At 35.6% G+C, this 16,917-nt stretch overlaps 1 protein-coding gene across 3 annotated transcripts; it reads right to left on the bottom strand.

Moving 5' to 3' along the window:
* Positions 1-163: 163 nt before the first annotated feature.
* On the bottom strand, positions 164-10,751 carry LOC129921748 (uncharacterized). 3 transcript variants are annotated; one of them, XM_056004397.1, is made up of 7 exons: positions 10,512-10,741; positions 10,095-10,169; positions 6,291-6,351; positions 3,171-3,224; positions 2,537-2,578; positions 2,414-2,436; positions 164-1,422 (listed from the first exon to the last, which is right to left on the bottom strand). In XM_056004397.1, exons 1-7 carry the CDS (start codon positions 10,589-10,591, stop codon positions 1,389-1,391), a joined length of 369 nt encoding a protein of 122 aa, XP_055860372.1. In that variant the 5' UTR covers positions 10,592-10,741; the 3' UTR covers positions 164-1,388. The 3 variants fall into 3 exon arrangements, with proteins under 3 accessions (XP_055860372.1, XP_055860374.1, XP_055860375.1); XM_056004399.1 differs by having other exon boundaries at positions 164-1,436; positions 10,512-10,733; XM_056004400.1 differs by lacking the exon at positions 2,414-2,436 and having other exon boundaries at positions 164-1,436; positions 10,512-10,751.
* Between the last annotated feature and the right edge of the window lie 6,166 nt (positions 10,752-16,917).

The raw sequence follows: 16,917 nt of genomic DNA on the forward strand, positions 1-16,917 counted from the left end.
TACATAGTCTCGAAGTTCAGCTTAACAGACATACCATACACACTCAGCTTGTTCATAAAATAATAAACAAAGTATGATAAGTTAAAATAGAATATGAATTTAATAGAATAATATTTATACAATAATATCGAAAGGAATAATGTAAATGATAATTTTTCACAAATAAATATAAAGATAAAAAGTCATAAATTCATTGTAAGTAATAACTTAAAAAAGCATAAATAAAGTAAGCACCAATATGTTGCTTGAAAACACTGACTTCAACATCACAGTTTCATATCGTATGCCAAAGATATGTCTCTGTAATAAGTTCTGTATAAACTGCCAACGGACATCAATCATGATAGCAGCATATTAGAACTGTCATTAACTTCTGACCAACAATACAAAGATGACGACGACAATGTCCAGGGTAATACCAAAAACCCACAGCATTGAATCAACGACAACGATGAAATAATTAACTGAAACCCTATAAAAATAAGACAATTTCTAAAACTAGAAATATGAACAAATCCGTTTAAAGAATATCGTTACAGTATAAAATACAACTCACCCTAAACAGAGGTCAAATAGTCCTAACAAGAATTAATCCAAGGCAATATGGTAAGACTAGACCAATACATGAGATGAACTGCGCAAATCAGGGAGCTCTCTGTATAGTTTTCTTTCTATTGAGGTGTTTTGGGGCCAGTGTCTAGTACAGGCCTCTTGGTAAAGAGAGCAGTTTTGGAGGACAAGGTCGGCATTATCTGGTGACACTCCACATGGGCAAATTTCACTGGTTCCAATTTTGAGCTTCCGGGCTCTATATTTTTATTCTAGACATTTGTATTGTGCTAGCATTTTAAACATTATTTTATTGTGCATTAATGTTTATGTAAGAAACATTTTCCTTATTACTGATTTTATTATGGATAAATATTTGTACAAAGTTAAAAGAATAAGATCGAACTGTAGGTATACAGTTGAATAATTATATCTAGCGCCCCCCCCCCCCTCCAATACAAAAGTTATGAAAAGTTTGTTTGGTTAACTATATTTTGAAATTCATGATAAAATTTTAGTTTAATAACTACTTTATTTTAGTTGAACACTTTAGTGCAATCAAACTCATTTTGTTATAATAAAAATTAAACTATTTTGTTTTTAAAGCCATAATTCAAATAATATTCTCAGCCTGTACCCAATTCATAATTTGAAAAAACTGGAATTCTTAACATTCATAATCATTGGCTGTACAGATAAAAGCAACAAGGGTGAGGTACAATTCAGTATTTAATCACAGTATTAAGTTACAAAATTTCAAATCTAAATTAACAGAATTCACTGATCTTTATGACAATTGAAGAAAGCCACAATACAAAGTTGACACTGTGAAAAGTCTTCTAAGAAAAAACTGTCATGCTGTGAAAACTCACTCTTTTTCATTTTGGCTGAAAGAAAAAAAAAAGAAATAATTGTATATAGCTTTTTTATTTTAAACATTAGAATACATTGAATACCAAAACACGATATAGCTGGATTATATTAAATTAAGATGTGATGCTCTGTTGAGTTTATTAAAGTTTAGGGCTAGTAGCGGATTCTTTGTCCTCACATGAAATGTATCATGTAATGATAATGCAAAGAACAATCCACAAGTTCTAATTTGTACACTGAAATTTAAAGAGATTTAACAAGATTTAAAAAAAAAAAAGGTTTAAAAAAAAATACTGCAGGTTATAAGATGCTGTCTTTTCCAAACAGAATGAGAATTTGTAACCAAAAGTATGTTAAGAACTTACATAATAATTTGTATCAAATCAAATCATATACTATCAAATATCTTAGTTTATGAGAACTGATCTGGTTTTCGAAGTTGACTATAACAATGGAATCTCTAATTGCAGGGGGGCGGTTGCCCCACTAGCTACCCCCTAAGGCCACTACTGCTTTAACTGAATGTATTGAAATATAGCCAATAAGAATAATCTTCATTTACATGAAACATTTTATGAGACATTGCCAAATATTTATACAGATATTTAAAATTAGTTTTAATTTATTTGCATATTTATATGTATATATTGTGGACACACCTGATTTCTGTATGTGTCCGCAGACCGCATATTCTGACGGGCCGCATGTGGCCTGCAGCCCATAATTTGTTAACCCTGCTATAGACTATAGTCTAGGTCTAATATTTAATTTAAGTCATTGGTTAATATGCATGACTGAATGCAAGACGCGTGGGATGTAATCATCTTCTTTTTTGAAGTAACGTCTGTATTATAGAAGAAGAGCAATCCCTTTTCTCCATTGCAAGACTTATCTGTTTCAACCACAAGTGAATATTGTTACAGAAAAAAAAAACAAGCACTAATCTAGAACAAAAAAGTGCTAAAAAGAAAGTGTTAGGCAAGATACTTACCGCTCCAGTTCACTTTTGAGTCTCTGGAAAAAAAAAAAGATTTTAATCTTCTTTCTCTCTCTGACACCTTTAAGAAAAAAAAATGTATTGTCTAAAAATTTTCATAGCTATTTTTATTCTTACCTGGATTTCTTTGTCTTTCTGTCTGGTTATGTAGTTGTATTTCTGAAGAGAAAAACAAATATTTGTTAATCAGATTCATTTTCTTATTCTATTCTTATCACAATTTTACTTACAGACGTTGTATCAAATAAAAAGGTAATTAGGTCCTACGCCATTCAAACTAGTCATGCATGTTAATCAATGACTTTTTGCTAAGTCGTCGGTTTTCCTGGATGATTTGAGCAACCCTTTCCATTCTCTAATGACACTAGGGAAGAAGGAGAACTTGCAGGAATTTGTTTAAGCATATGGAATAAGGGGTGGGGTGGTAGTGGCTGAGTGGTTAAGCGCTTGGCTTCTGAAACGGGGGTCCTGGGTTGGAATCTTAGGGAAGAATGGGAATTTCAATTTCGGGATTTTTAGGGCGCCCCCGAGTCCACCCAACTCTAATGGGAACCTGACTTTAGTTGGGCAAAGTAAAGGTGGTTGGTCATTGTGCTGGCCACATGGCATCCTGCTATTTGACCATTGGCAATAGAAACAGATGGCCTTAACATCATCTGCGCCATAGATCTCAAGGTCTGAAAGGGAAACTTTACTTTTTTTTTCTGTATGGTCCTTAAGATCAACTTTGATTGCAAAAGATATAACTTACTGATCTAAATTGTGTCAGCTGTTTCACTAGCATGATTTTTTCATGCTCCACATCCTGAAAAGAGAGCAATTTAAAATATAGACAAATTGTCTTGAAAGATATAAGCTACATCCTAATAGCATTTCCCAAGACAAAATTTTAAATCAATTTCTCTAAGACTGATAAATTTGAAGAATTTAAAAAAGAGTTTACCAAAAATTAACCATTTGATATTGAACATTGTATAAACCCAGTACGTCCTACCCCCGATTACCTTTATAATCTTAAGCAAAGAGAAGCAGGTCACATTTTTGTATTTAATATAAAAATACAAAGTACAGCTAGAAAAATAGAGATTATAACTGAAAATAAGGTATAAAGATTCTTTCTTTTAATGAAAAATAAAATCAGTTTTCTCCAAAATGATTTGTAATTAACCTGGCAGTGGGTATAAAAAATGGCGTCCCCCAAGGAGGAGTCCTACCCCCAACACTGTTCCTAATATTCATAAACGATCTAAATCAAAACCTACCTAGAAAAGTTAAAAGCAGCATGTATGCAGATGACCTTGCCTTAATTAGCACAGAAGAATATGTAGGAACATCGAAATTTCGATTACAGGATGCTCTCGATATACTCAATAATTGGTCCAAAGACTGGGGCATGGCCATCAACACAAAAAAGACAATATACCATATTCTCACTGTAAACAAAACAACAAACAATAAAATTAACATTAGATAAGGAAGCTTTAGAAAAAAATGACAGCCCTACATATCTTGGAGTCACCTATGACCCGAGACTAACCTGGAAAAACCAAATAGATAAAACACAAAAGGCATCCAGAGACTATCCCTCTTGAAAAAATTAGCTGGCACAGATTGGGGAGCTAATCACATCCTGAAAAAGACCTATACCAGTTATGTAAGACCTGTACTAGAATATGGTGCCTCAGCATGGGGCTCAGCAGCCCAAACCAACCTAAGAAAAATAGACAAGGTTCAAAATATTGGTTTAAGGATAATGACAGGAGCAATCAAAACAACACCCATAAGAGCTATGGAGGAAACCGCTGCCCTGATCTCTCTGGATGAAAGAAGAGAAATAAAAATCCTTTCCCAATTCACTAATTTGGAAACCTTGGAAAGGCACCCACTCAGAACAAAAATCCACAAAACTGGCACAAAAAACCGTCTCAAAAGGACCAATTTCATACAGGAATCTCTAAACCTAAAAAAGAAACACCAACTTGAAAAAATTACTCTGGAATCCTCGATACACTATAACGAATCTCCACCCTGGGACGAAAGCCCTCTTCCTACTATAAGGGACCATATTGAAAACATAAAAAGAAAATCTGATTACAGACCAACAGAGCTCAAGGAAATAGTGAACTGTTTTCTACATACCAATTACTCTAGCAATCAGTGGATAAGAGTTTACACGGATGGCTCATCCCATAAAGCCACCACAAATGGAGGAGCTGGAATACTTATCGAATGGCCAGATGGAGGAAAACTAGAAAAATCCATTGCAACTGGAGAGCTCTCTGACAGTCACAGAGCAGAAAGGGAAGCACTAGCACTAGCTGCTACCATGCTAGCAAATCATCCAAGTCAGTCAGATTGTCTTTCTAACCGATGCGAAAACAACCCTCCAAAGCTTGCAAAACTCTTGATTCCTCTTATATTAAAAACCTCAGAACAGCACGTACAAAGCTCAACAACAACAGCAAAAAAAACTGTTATTCAATGGATACTAGCCCATATACAACTAGAAGGAAATGAGAAGGCCAAGAGTGGGAGAATTAACTCTCAAATAAACTCTGCACTCTATCCAGAAGAAATGAAGAAATTAATTGTAAACAAAATAAATGAGAAATGGACGAGCTCTCATCCAAATCACAAGAAAGATGACGCTTCCTATAAGCTATCCCGACAAGACCAACGTCTAATCTTTCGACTCAGGACCGGACACAACAGAATGCGACGACACATGTACCGGAAGCTCAAAATTGGAACCAGTGAAATCTGCCAATGTGGAGTATTACCAGAGAATGCCGACCATGTCCTCCAAAACTGCTCTCTTTACCAAGAGGCCTGTATAAGACATTGGCCCCAAATCACCCCAATAGAAAGAAAACTATATGGAGAGCTCCCTGATTTGGAAACCACTGCGCAGTTCATCTCATGTACTGGTCTAGTCATATGAACACTCCAACATAACAATGAGAACGATGAAGAAGAAGAAGAAGAAAAACCTAGCAATGAGACTGAAGAAATATTTAATTTAAAAAGTTTCAAATATTGAAAAGGGGTTTTAGGAACATCTAATAAAAACAGTATAGCACTAAAATGTTCTGGACAGCAGAAGTGGCTAATGGGTTTAAATGTTGTTTTGTTTGTTTAGTTATACAAAAAAACCTGTTATGTAAGGTCATCTGTTTCTGTGGCCAAAGGTTAACAAAGGTGTCATGTGGCCAGCACAACAAACAACCACCTTTACTTATCCTCAACTAATGCTAGGTACACATTCAACTTGGGTGGACTCAGTGTCCTAGAAATTACAAAAATTAAAATCCATCTTCATCAGGACTTGAACCCATGACCCCTTGGTTCAAAAGTCAAGTCCTTTACCACTCAGCCACTATGTTATTTGTTCACCTTGGGTCAAAAAGGTGATAGCATGAGAAAAACCTCAAAGAAGAAGAGGAAGTGATAATTACTAAACTCAATTTAAGTCAGTTGTCTTTGGTACTCGGAGCAGTACACATGTATTGAAGTGGCCAGTTGTTACCCACTAAGATGGCTAAGTACGTGAGCAAACATGGCTCTCAGTGAGCTACCACTGTATGCTCTAGCGAGTGTACCTGAGTGTACCTTCACATGGTGGGGATGTGAGAAAGGCTTGCTAACCAGTTCAAAACCCACCGCTGTTACCCCTATGGGTGGTGAAGGTCCCCTCATGGGTGTGGGTTAGGGTACTAATTGATTAATTTTTTAAATTGATTCTTGTGTTTTCAGGTAAAAGAAATAATTGTGCAAATTTCAGCTTAAGATTGGGTGTCAGAGAAATATTGTGTACAAACTTTTGGCCAGACAGACAGACAGAGTGAGTTGATATAAGTTTGTAAATACTTACTATCAACCTTGACTTTAGGTTACTAACTTCATTGCTTGTGTTTCTCAAGTTCTTTTCACTCCTAGATATAACAGAGATGTAGTTTTATTAGTCTTTTTCTAAGGCAACAAAAATTACAACATTTTAGCTTATTAAGCACTTTGCCTGTATTTCATCAAACAGGAAAAAGTAACAGTTTTTCATCAGCGTGTCATGATTCAAGAAGAAACCTAAAGGTGTCCAAATGGTTTTCCAGACTTTGAATTTGTCCTTCATCTCCATATGAAGTCAATTTTTTTTCCAATTCACCCGAGAGATGGGCCAAACAAAGAAGCTGGAGCCTGGAGTTTAAAAAAGGACAGTAATACAAGGTGGTCTGCAAGAGAGAAAACTATGTCGGCAGTTTCTTTGCAGCTTGACAAAATCATCAAGCTGTTGAAGAACCTTTCTGAATCAGCAACTGTAGGATGGACACTAGAATGAAATCTCTTCAGCACTACTTCTCTTATTAAGAGACATTTTCACAGCTTCAATTGCTGTATCTTTGTATGAATCATCTGACTAGTGATACTTTTCTTCAACACGTTCATGGCCTCCTTTGTTTTCAGTGCTCTTAAACTACCCTTTATACAAAGTTACTTCCTGAGAGTAACACGGCCCACTAGTCAGCGCTATGGAAGTTAATCCTTGAAATTGAGTTAATACTCTGTGTGGAATACATGCAACAGGGTCACTAACTGATATAACAATGTGAAAGGCAGGATTACATGAAAGTGACGTAACATTTAATTTATTTAAAAACAAATTTCAGACACTCAATTTGTGGGAATCTTCAAATTCTCCCCTCTCCTATCCTCACCCGAGCTACGCCACTGGCTTCAGGGCATTTTTCTTAACTTTTGGAAATTGAATTATTAGAAATTTATAAGTAGAGAGCTTATACAAGTTTGATAGGCGATATTATATTAGAAAAAAAAAAAAAGAGATACTTCATGAAACAAAGATTTTACATACACAACAACCTTGAGCTTTTTCTAAGTACCGCTTGTTTTTCTGGTCTTGAACCTTTTTTCTTTTGCAACAAAAAAAAAAAAAAAAGAGTTTGTTTAGAAACATAAGAAAAAGATCATGTAAAATACAAACGGAAATAAAGGCCAACAAAACAAAATAAAATAATGAAACAAATCAAAATAGTAGGACAGGTTCAGTTCAAAATAATCAAAGAACCAGCATCACAGAGGCACAATAGTGTCTCATCTCAAAAACCAAAACAATGGTTTACAATAATATAATAAATGTCATAATCAAATGACAACATCCATGAGACACACTACTGTCTCATATCAAAACAAAAGATGTCTTTTACAAAAAAAAAAACATACATACTATTTACATAAACCAACTTATTACTAACAAATAAATAAAGTCTACTTAGTTCATTAACGAAACACTCTTCCCATAACAGTGGCACACTCCTCTTAAGTAACACAGTCAGAGCACAACAACACAAGTATTAGTTAAACATTATGGATGGAGATTTCGTTCAAAATGCACTGGTCAGCTCAAGAGAGAGTGGCTATTGGACTACAGAGAAATATCCAGTGCTGACTAGATCCAAACTAAATAGAGCCCTCACAACTATCTCCACATATTCAAAATTATGGAAAATGGAAATAAACAAAGAAAAGTCAGTTTATTCAATCTTTAGCCACAGCAACAAAACAGCAAAAAGAAACTACATCCTAAAAATAGACTCTCAGCCAATAAATAAAGAAGAAAATCCAACATATCTTGGTGTAAAACTAGACCAAAGACTGTCTCTAAAATACTTTATGGCAGATTTAAAAGAAAAGGCATCACAAAGATTAAACATAATAAAACACCTAGCAGGAACATCCTGGGGAGCTGAAAAGAAAACCTTAAGACAGTTATACACTGGATATGTCAGATCTGTAATGGTTAATTGTCTCTCCATACAAGTAGCTGCCAACAAAACCTATCAATCCTCATTAGATACAATCCAAAACCAAGCCTTGCGGTTAATTAGTGGAGGTATGAGAACTACTCCCACAGCAGCCTGTGAAATAGACTCCAATATTGAACCTCTTAAGTTAAGGCGCAACAGAGCAGCATTAGAAGCTATTGAGAGATACACAAGGTTGGAGGACGATCATCCAAATAAATTAGAGAAATAGGAAAAACAACCAAAAAAAGCAAAGGACTCTGATCCAACTTACTGACGAACTAGCCCTAAAACACCACCTACCCAATAACAGAGAAAAAATTACCAGGTTTTCAAACATTACATCCGGACTAAACTACAAACAACCAACCATCAAAACACATTTACTAAATAACTCCTTAACAAAAGAATCAAATCCACTGGAGCTCAAAGTAGGCACGCTTGAAACAATCGAAAGCTATCAAAAAACAGCTATCCATATTTATACAGACGGATCGGCTTTCAAAGCTACCATCAATGCTGATCTTGGTGCCTTCCTGGTCTTCCCTAAAAATAAACACTTTGAGATAAGCACACCCTGTGGTGATTACTGCTCAAACTTCCAAGCCGAAATTGAGGCAATTACCATAGCACTCCAAACAGTGGAAAACAAATTATATGAAGGAGTGCAACCACCATCAGATATTGTTGTCTTTACAGACTCCCAATCTACTCTGCAAGCACTTAACAGCAGCACCTCAAACAACCCAAGAGAGTTGACAACACTCATTGTGATAATCCACCAGATAATATCAAAATTAAATATCAATATTACACTACAGTGGATCCCTGGACACATTGGCATCATGGGAAATGAAAAGGCAGATAAGCTATCAAAGGCAGGTTCATCTATGGAACAACCAGATAGACCTGTTAACTACCTCACCCTAAGGTCAATGTTAGTCAACAATCACAAAGAGGAGTGGCTCAACCAATGGGCATCAGGAAACACAGGCAGAGCCATGTACAGAGAAATGACTATGCCTAACAAACTGGACAGTATTAACTTCCTCCCCCGCAAAGAACAACCTACAATCTTCCAACTAAGAACAGGACACACACCACTATTAAATTACCACCTGAACAAAATAAACTCCACACAACTACCCCTTTGCAGACATTGCGCCCACCCCTTTGAAACCGTAAACCATATCCTCTTTGAATGCCCCTCCCTAATCCACCTTAGGCAGACCCTACTTCCACTACAGCCCAACATAACCAACACCCTGTATGGCAGTGATGAACAACTGAATAAAACAGCACACTTTTTTTCCTTGGCAGTCTGCAAAAGAGCTGACAGCTCAGCAGCAATAAAGCTGGCTAGAAGAAGAAGAAACAGTTAACCGAGAATTAAATAGTATATTAAAGGGAGCTAACTCTTACTGAAAATAAAGTAGCTACCCTTATAGTCCCTCTTGTCACAACACACAAGAACAGATCAGTTCACAACACACAACAAGAACATAAATACACAACAAACACTATTTAAAAAATTGAAATAAACATTTAGAAATTACACTGTGACAACACTATGGAGAAAAGTTTAAAAAAAAAACATTTTACCTCTGGCTGGGCAGTCTGGGATTCCCCTGCCTCTTTTACTTTTTTCTGAGCTAATCATGTTTTAAAAAAACAAAAACAAATAATTACTAACAGAAAATTCAGCAATGGCTACAAATAACTAAAGACCAGTATAATACTGTCTCTCTACATATGCATACATATTTATATATATGACTGCTTGTCTTGACCATTACTTGTTTTTTTTTTCAAAAATATTTCAAGATAAGTATAAATGAATAATTCAATAAATGGTGGCTTACACGGAATGGCTGCTTGGTTGTTCATGGTCTATTGGCTGCCATCCCATGTCTTCCTGCAGGAAAATTGAACTGTCTCTTGTAAAATATTAAATGTGCAAAGAAGTTAGATACTGATTTATCCATTCAAGATTTTAAAAAAAAAAAAAAAAATTTCTTTCTAATTGTTTAGCTTTATTTATTTTCTTTCTGAATTCAGTAAGCTTAAATTGCTTTTTTTCCTTTTGTTGTTTCAGAGTGTGAGTAAATATAAACAAAAAGATAGACCATACAAGTAATGCTAGAGCAGACAATGTACAGAACATAGGGTAATAAAAAGACTGGAATATACCAGTCAGCTCTGCTTCATGTTATTTCACAAAGTTGAGAAACAAAATAATATATTTGATAAAATACTTGTAATTTTTAATCAACACTCACAGATCTATTTCAGTGCTGTCAGAGTCGCTCAAATGTTCACATTGTTTGTTTTGCTCTTTGACCTGTGCAAAAAACAACATATGTTATGTGCTAAGTTGAAGTAGAAGCAGAAAGCATTATCAGAGTCAGAATTGGAATATGTTTTTTTTTTGTAAAATGTTTTACATCAGAGTTGAAGATAGTTTACTTAGTCCAGACCTCCTGCAGAATGATGGGGTATTATATGGGGTGTTCATTTTGCAGCTCAATGTATTTCCAAAATACCAACAGGAGCCATAATAATTTTAAAAAATAAATTTCAAAGAGAGTTTGTGTTTTCACATAAGCTCAGAGGGAGCCCTCCACTAGATCCACCTAGGCAGGTAAAAAAGAAATATCAATAGGTATAAACTATCCACAACCACAATCCTATCTCCTTCTATACAAAGTAGATGTGTGCAGGAGAAAGTATTTTGTTTGGCTGTCTGCTGAGGTATTATTATTGTTATTACATTCTTAATATTTATAATGGGGCGCAGTGGCTGAGAACTTGGTTTCCAAATCTGGGATCCTGGGTTCAAATCTGGGATTTTTATGGCGCCCCTGAGTCCAACCAACTCTAATGGGTACCTGACATTAGTTGGGGAAAGTAAAAGCAGTTGGTCATTGTGCTGGCCAAATAACCATCCATCCATCCCAGTGGCGCTACAGCCTGCTCATTAACCATTGGTTTAAGAAGTAGATGACCTAAGATCATCTGCCCCATAGATCACAAGGTCTGAAAGGTAAACGTTACTTTTTTTATTTTGGTAACTTTTTAATATTAATAACAGGTTTGGTAGTCAAGCTCTTGGCTTCTGAACTGAGGGTATCTAGATTACCTGACATGTTTTTTTCAGTGAACTGGTTGTTATGAGGATAAAGTTCAGTATGAGCCTAACCTAATGATTGTACTTTTCTGAATTACATTCTTATTGTTTAAAACTTATAGCATAAAATAATGTTTTTGTATGTTGAAAAGAATGCACACAAGACTAAGACTAAGACTGCTTTATTGATCCGTACGGAAATTTGTTGTGATTACAAGGACTCTTTTCTCATATAAAGACAACACAACAGAAAAATAAACATAATTACAACAGACACAACAAAAAGAGTTTATTCAGCGACTACACACATGTATCTTGGTGCATTTCATGTTCCCTGATCAATGAGTGGCAGTGATAGAGTCTGAACGAGTGAAGTACGAACGAGTTTTTGTACCGCTCCGTTCTTGTTTTGATTGACAGCAGTTGCCCACTTCGCGACGACTTGACGTAGTTCTGATGGAGCGGGTGGCCGTTGTCTTCCAAGATTTTTTCGATTTTTCTTAGGCACTTTTGTTCAAAAAGCTCCTTCAAATGTGGTAATGTTGTGAGGGTAATTTTTGATGCTTTTTTAATTATGTTTTCTAGACGTCGCACCTTGCCAACAAGTTATTCCGTATGTTAGCAGATTTTGTATAGTCGCGCTGTAAAAAGTCTCAAGGATCTTCTTGTTTAGTTTAAAGCTATTGAGTTTGTATAGAAAAAAGAGTCGCTGGGCTGTTTTCTTTGTCAGAGTTCCAAGGTGGTCTTCCCATGAAAGCTTGTTGTTCATGATAACGCCTAGATATTTATATGCCTTTACTTGCTCTATAGATGTAGTGTTTATTTGCAGTTCACGTATAGTTTGTTTTTTCTTTCTAAAATCTATTATAAGTTCTTTAGTTTTTGTGACATTCAGTTCTAGAAAGTTGTAGGTGCACCAGTTTGTAAACTCTTCTATTGAGCTTTGATACTGAGTTTTGTCTCCTGAAATAAGATCGACTATGGCAGTATCATCAGCGAATTTAATGAGTTTAACTGAGTCATAGATGCTTCTTATGTCATTAGTGTAAAGAGTGTATAGTACAGGAGAAAGTACACAACCTTGTGGAGCACCCGTACATAGTACTCGAGTTGACGATTTAGTGTGGTTGACTTTAACATACTGGGAGCGTTGGGTTAAAAAGTTTAGAACCCATGCTTGTAAGTAAGGGCTTACATTTAAGTTACTCAGTTTGTTTATCATTAGATGTGGCTGTATGATATTGAAAGCGGAGGAGAAATCTACGAAGAGGACTCGTGCATATGTTTTGGGTATATCGAGATGCTTATAAAGCTGGTCCAAAAGCAATAGAATGGCATCCTCAGTTCCTCTAGCTGCTTTGAATGCGAATTGATCAGGATTAAGGCTGTTCTTGACTTTTGCTACAAGTTGTTTAAGCATATATTTTTCAAAACATTTCATAACAATAGGTGTTAGGCCCAGTACCTAGTGAATTTGTATGATGAATGCATGTATATATTGTTAAATACATCTATTCAAGCAGAACCTGACCCTTAATTGTGGTGTTTTTTCCCCGCTAAATTGTAGAATATGAAGGCCCCTTGAGATGCTGGGCTTCTGGCCTTGTAATGGTAGGGGTAACTGAGCATTGATCACACAAGACAGATAATTAAATGATCATCTATTGTTGATGGTTGACCTTCTAACCAAGAAACTGATGAATGGCCAAACTCTCATTCCTGACTTCTGGAAAAAGTCCTTTCCTTGGATACAATTGAAATGGCCACTGGCTAAGCTTACTGATTATAGAAGCTGGTAATAAATAACACTAAAAGATGCCTTGATTAAAAACATGAATAAATATAGGTGCTTACAAGTAGAATATGCATTCTTAAAAAAAAAAATATTTTTGGTAAACTTTACTAACCCATATAACAGAAAACACATTAATTATATATATATATATATTTAGAGATAGAGAGAGATGTGATAGGCCCTATATATATAGATAGACAGATAGATATAACTTCATTTTGATATGTAAAAAATGTGAGATGATTACAATGAACATAAATGTCAATTCTGGTTTTTATATCTTCAAACTCTTTCCTGCAGGGTTCACTGTCGCCGCCTCTGTCTTCACTTTCCAATAACAAACCAACAGGAATGTCATCCACTCACTAGAACACCCTTACCACAGTTTTCCTAGGCAAAAACTTCCTGACTAGACAACCCACACAAAGAACCTTGCTGAACCATTACTCTAGGGGGATCAAGCCTAATTCTCGTCTAAAATATTATATTCTTCCTTTTCCACTTAGATGGAATTCCAGTTGCTCCAGTTCATATACAGTGATCTAATAGTGCACTGTTGCGCCTTGTGCATGCAGAATGACAACAATACATAATTTTGAAAACAAAATGGTGCGCTTGCTTTCAGAACAGAAAATGTAGCCTTTGCAAAATATCATGAAATGGGATTTTCAATAGCTTTTCAAATTTTAAGACCTACATATGATAGATAGACCACATTAAACTAATAGTATCCTTAAAACAAGGCTTTTTGATGCAGTAGTCATTTTGGCGCTAAGTATTATCGACAGATATTTTATTACCTAATCCATGTGCTGCGCTATACTTGAAATAGTTGTTACTATATGTTTATTTATCCTTTAAATTGAAGACAGGAGTAATACAAGGCTGTCCCTACACAATAAAATCTGAAAGCAGTTCTTTGGCACAAAGACTTGGACAATAACAACTAAGAATACAGACAAGCTCCAGATATTTACCAATGAATGATGTTTATAATGATCTAGAAGGGTAGGATAAGAAAGTAAAATTCTTTGAAAAAAAAAAAAAAAAAAAAGCTGGATTTTCTGGTTGGTATTTGTGTGATCAATAATACGATTGCTTTCTTCCACTAGTTGGGCATTTAGCTCCTCAAGAGCAGCAAGTTCCTGGCATTGAAACATAAAACTGATCAATGCAATACCAATTTTATAGAATGACATCAGTTCAATTTATATATTATAAGATAAGATAATTTTATTGATCCAATCAAATAGAAATTCAGTTTGACTACAATTGACAACATCAGCATAACTACTGTACAATAACAGTATAGATGAAGAATTTGAACAACATTCACACACGAAACACATACACATTCCCAACCAGCACTTTATGAATTTGAACTTCTAAGTACTTCTCAATGACGACAGCTGATCTTGTAACACTCTGACCGAAAGTGGAATAAAGGAGTTTTTAAATCTTTCTGTTTTAGTCCTAATGGAAAGGAGACGACCACTTCGTTCAGATTTTATGTAACAGTGGTTTAATGGGTGCAGGTTGTCCTTAAGAAGCGAGAGTGTTTTGGAAAGGCATCTTTCATTAAAAAACTCTTCAAGAGATGGTAGCTTTATTTGAGTGATGTGCGATGCTTTTTTAATTAGTCTATTTAATCTAAGTCTTTGTGCCAGTGACGTGTTACCATACCAGCAGGTGATGGCAAAGTTAATTAGACTGCTGATGGTTACTGTATAAAAAAGTGAAATAATGGTTTTGCCGATGTTAAATTTTATCTTTCTAAGGTAGAAGAGTCGCTGGTGAATTTTTGTGTAGAGGTTTTGACAGTGTTCACTCCATTTCAGTTTGTTGTTGTTAGTTGTTCCTAGATATTTATATTCTTATATTTGTTCTATGGTTTGATTGTTCATCTGAATTTCTGCAATATGGCCTTAATTTTTCTTAAGTCAATAATTATTTCTTTAGTTTTCTGAACATTTAAAATTAGAAAGTTGTCTATACACCATTGGTAAAAGGTGTCAATTATTGAATTGTACAGATTTTCGTCACCTGAAATAAGGCCAATGATTGCTTTGTCGTCAGCAAATTTTATGATGGGAGTGTCAGCTGATAGGCTCTGAATGTCATTTGTGTATATGGTATACAATACTGGTGACAGAATGCAGCGCTCCAGTGCTAAGCTCTCTTGTGCCTGACACATGCCATTCACATTTACATATTGTGGGCGTTTGATGAGAAAGTTTAGAATCCAAGCTTGTATGTTTTTGCTAACGTTCAGTTCAGATAGTTTTTGTATCATGCGATGTGGTTGGATGATGTTGAATGCAGATGAAAAATCTAAGAATAATACTCTGGCATAGTGTCTCTGAGTATCAAGATGATGGTATAGACCAGTGATGCTCAAACTACGGCCCGCGGGCCAGATCCAGGGGACGTGGTTTGGACCGGCCTGCCAAAACATCTACACAAAATGTAGGGAAAAAAAAGTTGAAAAATGATTTTTTTTCTGTTAGGACTAGCTTTTTCTTCGATGGACTTCATTCTATTTTCTTGTACTATTCATGTTGATTTGTTTTCTATAAGAACACTAGTTGTTTTTTTCGTCGACAAGAATTGACAGTTGTTTTAGAGTCTTGGACAATACCACGGCTGTATAGAGCTAGCCTTGTTCTTGACATCTCATGTGTGTAACACTGCACATCTTTTCTGCATCATTTTGGTTCGTGTACTTTTGACAGCAACATGATTGGTGCTGTATCGTATAACATTGGCACGTTAATGAAATGGGAGAGCTGAAGAAACGAAAATTGGATGTTGAAACTTTCAGGTAAAGTTGACAGATCTTTTTTTTTGGAACATAATAAGCCAACATGTTTGATCTGTAAAATGTGTTTTAAGGAACATAGCATAAATGGCATTCTAAAACAAACCATTACAAAAATATGGTGGCATTGTTGGTTTGAGTCACCAAGAAAAGATCGCAAAGTTATGTCTAGAGTTGAGTGATTGACGAAAATATTTACCAAGAAGTCAAGAAATGAGTATACTGTAATGGAGGCTACAGAGTTGCTCACATTAACAAGAGAAATGAAGCATAAAAAGGTGCTTGCTAGCAGTGATGGAATAAAATCGGCCTGAAAAAAAAATGAAGCTGTCAGCCTTTCTGGCATGACAATAGCAAAATGAGTCGAGTAGACGGTGTTGGTGAAAATCTCTTCAAAACTAAATGACAGAGCAGCAGATTTTGAAATAATTACTACTGCCGCTGAGGAGTGACAGCAACCGAAAAACGGCCAGCTCCTCTACCACTGAAGCAAAAGCCACCTTAACCTGCGCTATCTGTGGACGGGAGTGTCTCTCCAAAATAGGGCTCCACAGCCACATGAGGAAGTGTGCTCTGAGATGAACCATAGTCGTCCTACGACTGAAGGAGGCCAATGACACTATTGCTGCTGAGGAGTGACACCAACTGGAACTGATTGACTTACAAATCCAGCTTGAGAAATTTCGAACAATAAGGACAATAGATTTCTACGCCGTGTTGTGTACATAAGCCTTGCACATTTCCGAAGAAAAATTGATGGTATCATCACAATGTTTACAAGTACTTATTTTAGTAGAAAACTTTTTCAGGTATAAGACAACTGAAACCCTTGTTACGTAACTTAATTATGGTGTAAGTAGGCCCATTGGAGCCACAAATTTGTAATATAACTATTTAAAATGGTTTATTCTCTATTTAATTTTTTGGTATCTTTTTGTTAATGTG

Source organism: Biomphalaria glabrata, chromosome 11, assembly GCF_947242115.1.
Source record: "Biomphalaria glabrata chromosome 11, xgBioGlab47.1, whole genome shotgun sequence".
In the NCBI taxonomy this organism is placed as follows: domain Eukaryota; kingdom Metazoa; phylum Mollusca; class Gastropoda; family Planorbidae; genus Biomphalaria; species Biomphalaria glabrata.

Bases quoted from the DNA above. Each gene is read 5' to 3' on its own strand.
- LOC129921748 (XM_056004397.1), bottom strand. From the start codon at position 10,591: ATGTTGTTTTTTGCACAGGTCAAAGAGCAAAACAAACAATGTGAACAT. The intron at 6,352-10,094 runs GTAAGCCACCAT...TGTTATATCTAG, and splicing joins CAACCAAGCAGCCATTCCGT to GAGTGAAAAGAACTTGAGAA. The intron at 1,423-2,413 runs GTAAGTATCTTG...AAAATGAAAAAG, and splicing joins CTCAAAAGTGAACTGGAGCG to AGTGAGTTTTCACAGCATGA.